Here is a 7738-nt window from a genome sequence, read left to right as displayed (position 1 = left end):
ATTGAAATTATGAGACGCGTACCGTGACCCGAGAAAAATGAAAAGAATGACAAAAAACTGAGGAGAAATACCAGGACGAGGCAAACATATGCCTCAACGGTCTCGAGAAGTTCTTGACGAGGCGTCGTCCCTCGAAGGAGGTAGAGCTCGGACTCGAGACGTCGGCGAGAGGAGGTTAACTGCGCTGACCTGCGTACCGCCGGACAGCGGTGCCTGCTGGAAGCGTTGACTGGGGCGTACCTCGATGCCTGCGTTGACGTGCGCGTGCCTGGGGCTGATTGCGCACGCGTCCCGTAGATATGGTCCTCGTGCGCTGCGGTATGGTCCCGCGCGCTGTCGGTATGGTCCTCGTGCGCTGCGGTATGGTCCCGCGCGCTGTCGGTATGGTCCCGTGCGCTGCGGTATGGTCCCGTGCGCTACGAAACAGTATGACGTAGAGCCATCATTACAGCCATTAAATCCTGCCAAAGTCCATTTTATAGGCTTTGGTAATGATGACAGTTAGCCGGTATGGACCCGTTAGCCCGTCAGCGCCCGCCGGGATGGCTGCGCGGAATGCGCGTCCGCAGGGATGACTGCGTTGGCGCGAAGGTGTCCGCCGGGATGATTGCACGGAATGCGCGTCCGCCGGGATGACCGCGCTGGCACGAGCGTCCGCCGGGATGGCTGCGCGGGATGCGCGCCCGCCAGGATGTCTGCGCTGGCACGAAGATGTCCGCCGGGATGGCTGCGCGGGATGCGCGCCCGCCGGTATGGACCCGAGTGCGCGTGAGCGTCCGCCGGGATGACACGTGCGCTGGCCTGGATGTGCGCCTTGAGCTTGGCTCGGCCGCGTCGCCGGGAATAGCTCAGGATGAGATTCCGACGACTTAAGTCCAGACGAGGAAGACGGCCGATCTTCTTGTGTCACCCAAAATGGCCTCCGTCGACGTTCACTTGTTGCCGACAGTGGACTCGCCCGAAATTTCGGGAAGGCCCGAGAATGGACTCGCCCGGCGTCGTTGACGCCAAAATTGGGCCCGTCCGTGGATCCTCGTAGCTTGGAGGGCGTGGTCGAGGTCCTCTTGAGTGCTGCAGGTCCGCCCAGAAAACTGGGGATGTCCTGAGTTCAGGCACCGATCTCCGTAGCCGCCGATGCGAGCGTGAAAGGCGCGGATGCGCGATCACGTCGGGGTCACCAATTGTGGGCTTATATATTATGCGGAAGCCCCGGCTGAAGTGCCACAGAACTTCTACTGCCGAAGGCTGGTTTCTCGGCTAAGGCGGTAATAACGACTCACTTGGCTCGAGTATAAAGGATGTACTTTATTGGAGATCACAATGCCGAGGTCACGATAAGATGGCCGGTCTATATCGTGACGTTGGCGGGTAACGACCAGGGGGTGGACACTTAGATGTAAGAACTTGGACCTCGGTGTAGTTCCACCAAATGCTACATAAACTAGATGACGCCAATGTCAACACGAATGTGGGGATGGTGGGGATTATCACCGCCATCTTTCCCTAACCAAACGTCGGCGTGGGTCGGCGTGGACGAGAGGTTGGAACGTGGACGTGGGAACAGTTCGCAAGATCCGGAGAGGAGAATAAATCTACAGAGATCTCGTCAATCAATACGTGACGCTCGTAGTTAGACATTACTTTGACGTTTCAAGAAACAGATACGGTGAGCTATGCCATTATTCGCAGTTCCATCAGAATTTGTTTTCCCTTGTAAGACGCGAATAGGCGATACAAGTAGCGACACCTCTTGGATCGTCTAGATATTATATTGTAACGAGTCGGCGACCCGGAAACGCGTAGCTCCGCTTTTCGTCTAGAGCTTTCTAGATCCTTCGACAAAGATCGGAAGGAGCCGAAGTTCCGGACGAGCGGGGACTCTCCTTTGTGACGGGGAACACGCCGGACGTGTCCTCGGGAGTCGCTCAGTTAGATAGAGTGTAACAGTGGTTTTCATAGTTCAAATACATATACTCATATAGTGTTAACGGTAGTACATTTATTTCGGCATCCTACTGTGAATAAAACATTATAGACTATCCCTCCGGGGAAAGGACAATCAAGAGCCTTTCAGGATCTCTGAACTGGGATCTAGGCTTACAGAATCTCAGAAGTGGGATAAAGGCACGCGCCCACATAGAGGACGGAAACGAAGTGTCGCGAGTTGCCCCGAAGGAGATCGGAGCACGCGGCGTAACAGGAACGCGCGAATGTAAGTCGGGCCGCGAGGCGAGTTCACGGACAAAGTTGAAGCACGCGGCGTAACAGAAGCGCGCGAGTGCAAATCGGGCCGCGAGAGAAGATCGCTGTCGAATACGGAGCACGCACGTAAGCGAACGGGCGGGCGTAGAACGGAACGCGAGGTAGAATCGCGGAAGGAAGAGGAGCTGGCGGTGCGGAAAGCGCGCGAGCGTAAGTCGGACCGCGCGACAAGGTAAAGTACAGGGACGGAGCACCCGGCGCGAGTAGCAAAAGCGCGAGTGCGAATCGGAACGCGTGGTGGACGGACGGTAGGCAGTGAGTTAGTGCGAGGAGCGTAGTGGATGGTGGCCACGCGCAAGCAAACGGAGATGGAGCGTCAGAGGATTTCGAAGCTCAGCGCGGAGCAGCTGAAGGAAGAGGCTTCGAAGAGGGGAGTGACGCCGACGGGCACCAAGGAAGCCCTGATAGAGAAGATAATGGCGGCCATCGAGAAAGGGGAAGATGGAGCGCCAGAATCCCCACCGATCGATCAGGGATCGTCGCAAGACAGCGCGAGTCCCCGGTCGATCGTTGCGGAGAGCGACGGGGCACAGGCGGCGGAAACATCCCTCGCAACCGTCGCTGAAATGCTGCGTCAGCAGAACGAACAGTTCCAAGGACTACTGAGGCTCTTGATGGAAGAAAGCCGCTAATTCGAACGGGACCGTACCGGCAGAAACCCACCATGCTGGCTCGATCCGAAGTAGCGGTTCTCAAGGACCACAAAGCCCAAGGTCCGAGAACGCGAATCTGGGAAACTCAGTGAAGTGGATGGCCACTCAAATACCCGAGTTTTCGGGGGACGAAGAGGCCAATGTGCAAGCTTGGATAGCCAGAGTGGACAAGATCGCAATAGTACACGGAGCCACGGAAGGAGTCATCCAACTAGCAGCCTCAAGCAAACTGACGAAAGAGGCAAGACGGTGGTATGACCTGCAGCAAGGACCCGTACTAGAGAGTTGGCAAGCTCTCAAACGAGATCTTATGAAAATGTACGACAGGAAAGTGCCTTTTTATAAGATTATGCAAAAGGCAGAAAGCAGGAAATGGCAGCCGGCCAAGGAAAGCTTCGACTAATACGCCATGGACAAGCTAACTATCTTACATACGGCGAGCTTGACGGAGTCGGACAAGATACAACTGCTGATCAACGGGATCACGCAGCCAGCACTCAGAGCGACGGCACTGGCGATACCAGCGATGAGCATCGAGCAGTTCCTGGAGAGGATGAGGCACATCACCTACGGGATGCAGGAACACGGGAAGCCGAACAACCAAGCACCTCCAACCAAGGCGAAGGCGGAGGAGAAGTGCAGAAACTGTGGGAAAAAGGGACATGGTCATACGCAGTGTCGGTTAGAGGTAAAATGTTTTTATTGTAAGGAACAGGGACACTTGAAGTTCAATTGCCCGGCGCTGAAGGAGAGGAGCAAGGAACCGAAGAAGAAGCGGCTCCAGCCAGTTAAGGCACTCGCAGCGGCCGTGGACGAAGAGGAGGCAGCCCCCGAGACTGTGGCGACGGTGGAAAGCCGGAGCAGCTCCAAACTCGAGGTCACCTCTCCTGTAACAAAGGTCACAAAAATCTGTAATAACAATTGTAACTTGTCAGCGTTGTTGGACACCGGAAGTCCAGTATCTTTTGTTAGATTAAGTGCGTATAAAGAATTCATAGAATCTAAAGATTTAACGTTAACTCCGATTGATAGACGGTTAAGAAATTTGAATAATATTCCGATCAAAGTGTTAGGGATAGCACGAATTAAATTGGAACTCTCTCAACTGCCGAGTCAAGAATTCGAAGTTAGTTTGTGTGTATTGGAAAACGACGTGTTTGAAGGAGACATAATATTAGGAAGAGATTTCTTAGCTCAAGGAAAACTCACCTTAGTATACGAGCCTCTGTGTAAACATGATGAGGAGACGCTAAAGCTGTTCGAACAATTGCCACTCTGTGTTGACGAACGCGACCCGGCGAATCTGAAACACACGTTAGAGGACATTGAGATAGACTTCGGGCAACCGACGGAAGACAAACTTATAGATTTACTCGAGCAAGTTGAGACAAAGGAATTTGAGAGAGTTTCAGATAACTATTCGGTACAGGTACGGATCCGAGATCCATCAATTTACGCGTACGCGCCGAGACGCTTCGCGCACGTCGAGCGCCGACAGATCGAAGAGATCATCAAAGATTTGCTCGAAAGAGATGTAATTCAACCGAGCGTATCGCCGTACTGCGCACGAGTAGTGCCGGTACGCAAGAAGAACGGACAGCTTAGACTGTGTGTAGATCTCAGGCCGCTAAACGCGAGAATCGAAAAACAAAATATCCGTTCCCACGGATAGAGGATTGTTTATCGCGATTGGCAAATAAGAGTGTCTTTACACTCCTGAATCTCAAAGATAGCTTTCATCAGATTCGGGTACATAAAGATTCGACCAAATATTTTGCTTTCGCGACCGCGGACGGACAATACGAATATAAATGCTTGCCGTTTGGCTATAGTGAAGCCCCGGCAGAATTCCAGAAAAGAATAATAGGAATCTTCAATTCCTTAATAAGAAAAGAAAGAGTAATCGTATATATCGACGACCTGCTCATTGCAACAGAATCGGTTAATGAGAATCTAACAGTTCTCGAACAAGTATTAACGACTTTGAAGAAATACGGGTTTGAGCTGAATCTGAAGAAATGTTTATTTTTGAAAAAAACTATCGAGTTCCTGGGGTACGTCATAACTAGTAGTGGAATCACGCTAAGCGACCGGCACACGTTAGCGGTGAAAGAGTTTACGCAGCCCAGAAACAAATTAGAATTACAGCGGTGTTTAGATTTAGTTAGTTATTTTAGGAAATTCATAGCTAGTTTCGCGATAAAGGCTGAATCTTTGCATAAATTGTTGAGAAAGGGTACTTCGTTTGAATTTAATGAATCATGCAAAGAAACCTTTGAATTATTAAAGAAGGAACTAACCTGTTCGCCAGAATTAAAGCTGTATGACCCCGCGGGGGAGACGGAACTGCATACCGACGCCAGTACAGTAGGCGTTGGCGCAATCCTACTCCAACGTATAAAAGACGGGCCATGGGGACCGGTAGCGTATTTCAGTACTGCTACCAATCAGGCTGAAAAGAAATACCATAGTTATGAGCTTCAAATGCTTGCAATAGTAAAGGCTGTAAATAGATTTCATTTGTATTTGTACGGCCTGCCGTTTACTATTGTAACAGATTGTAACGCTATAGTCTACGCGGTTAATAAAGCGAATTTGAACCCCCGAATAGCCAGATGGACTCTAGCATTACAAAATTACCAATTCAAGGTGAAGCACCGTCCGGGAAAAAAGATGGCGCACGTAGACGCCCTGAGCCGAGCGGTAGCTTTCGTGTTCGAACGGCCAATAGAGAGGGAACTAGAATTAAGACAATTGTCAGATCCTAAGATTTTAGAGTTAAGCAAACAGTTAGAGGTTACCGAGAACGAAAAATTTGAATTGGTCGACGGATTGGTGTATAGAAGGAAGGGCGACCAATTGAAATTTTACGTACCTGATTCGCTAGTTGAGTGTCTTCTTCGGGCCCATCACGACGACATGGCGCATTGTGGACCCGAGAAAGCCATCAACGGAATCAAACAAAATTACTGGTTTCCAGTAATTAATAAAAGAGTCTATGACCACATAGACAACTGTCTCAACTGCATAATGTCAAATAGCGCCTCGAACCGGGCCGAGAGAGAGACGCACCTGTTTCCATTGCCGGACAAGCCAATGGAAGTAATCCATGTTGATCATTTCGGTCCCCTACAAGAGACGCGAAATAAGTATAGGCATATTTTAGTCAGTGTAGATGCGTTTACCCGATTCACGTGGTTAACGGGAACCAGATCGACCAGCACCGCGGAGGCTATTAAAGGGTTAGATAAAATTTTCGACACGTTTGGAAATCAGAGCCAATTAATATCTGACAGGGGTACAGCCTTCACGTCAGTCGAATTCAAAGATTATTTAGATAGCCGGAAAATAACTCATAGAAAGATAGCAGTAGCATCGCCTTGGGCGAATGGCACGGTCGAAAGGGTCAATCGGTTCCTAAAAAGCTCCTTAACCAAATTACTAAACGAACCGCAGGAATGGGAACAACATTTAGGCTTAGTGCAATATACAGGGTGTCCCACTAAGACCGCCTATTTTGAAATTTGAAAAAAACGCAGTGTTTATTTAAAAAGTTAAGATATTTTTATTGTAATAAAGAGTGTAGACATGGAGGTTACGTTTGGAACACAATATCCGACAAATGGCCGCCTCGTGACTGATGGCACTCGTTGATCCTTTTGACGAAACTTTCGATGACATTTTGGCATAGTGCCGGTTCAATTTCATCAATGGCGCGTCGAATCTCGTCTTTCAGTTCAGGAATTGTTCTTGGGTTTTTGGTATACACCTTTCCTTTTAAAAAACCCCAAAGCAAGAAATCCAACGGCGTTAAATCACATGATCGTGGTGGCCACATCACATCGCCGCGGCGCGAGATAACTCTCCCTTCAAATTTAGTGTTTAACAATTCCATTGTTTCGTTCGCTGTGTGACAGGGTGCACCGTCCTGTTGAAATCACATGTTTGCGAGATCCGTTGCAGCAATTTGAGGCCAGAAGAAGTTGTTAATCATCTTACGGTAACGATCGCCGTTGACGGTGATTGCATTGCCAGCCGCATTTTCGAAGAAGAACGGTCCAATCACTCCGCCAGCCCAAAATGCGCACCAAACAGTGGCTCGTGGTGGATGCATGGGACGTTGAAGGATCACTCTTGGATTCTCAGCTCCCCAAATGCGATAATTCTGTTTATTGACATAGCCATCAAGTTCGAAATGCGCCTCATCAGAGAAGATGATTTTCTTCGAAAAATCACCATTCACTTGTTGTTTCTGTAAGATCCATTCTGTGAACGTTCGGCGCTGTGCATGGTCTGCTGGCTTCAAATGTTGTGTCAACTGAATCTTGTAAGCTTGCAAATGCAGATCTTGAGTCATAATTCGCTTTAAACTGCTTCGTGAAAGTCTCAATTGCTGAGACCGATGGCGAATCGAGGTGGAAGGGTTCTGGTCAACACTCTCACGAACTGCTGCAATGTTTTCATTAGACCGAGCTGTACGAACACGGACAGGTCTCTTCTGGGTTTGAACTGATCCAATCGCTTCAAATTTTTCAATTAATCGGACCACTGTACGACGAGAAGGTGCGTTATGGTGACCGAAAAATCCACGACATTTTCGAACCGTCTCCGCAAAACTCTCACCATTTCGGTAGTGGATTTTCACAATTTCTATGCGTTGTGCGTCCGTGTAATTTTCCATGACTTAACCTCAATGTTTACACATGACAGCTGTCCAACAACAACGCTGTACGACCGACACAAACAAAATGGTGCTAAATTCAAAATAGGCGGTCTTAGTGGGACACCCTGTATTATCAATAATACGTACAATTCAGCTATCA

The 7738-nt window shown here is 49.4% G+C and overlaps 1 protein-coding gene across 1 annotated transcript; it reads right to left on the bottom strand.

Moving 5' to 3' along the window:
- Positions 1 to 6491: 6491 nt before the first annotated feature.
- Positions 6492 to 7049, bottom strand: LOC105556688. The gene has a single exon (XM_012003780.1). The coding sequence runs from the start codon at positions 6808 to 6810 to the stop codon at positions 6511 to 6513; it is 300 nt and encodes a 99-aa protein (XP_011859170.1). The 5' UTR covers positions 6811 to 7049; the 3' UTR covers positions 6492 to 6510.
- Positions 7050 to 7738: the final 689 nt, after the last annotated feature.

Source organism: Vollenhovia emeryi, unplaced genomic scaffold, assembly GCF_000949405.1.
Source record: "Vollenhovia emeryi isolate VEMERY1.0 unplaced genomic scaffold, V.emery_V1.0 DF939840.1, whole genome shotgun sequence".
In the NCBI taxonomy this organism is placed as follows: domain Eukaryota; kingdom Metazoa; phylum Arthropoda; class Insecta; order Hymenoptera; family Formicidae; genus Vollenhovia; species Vollenhovia emeryi.
Note: the sequence above shows the minus strand (reverse complement) of the source record. Positions and strands in the feature narration are given on the sequence as shown.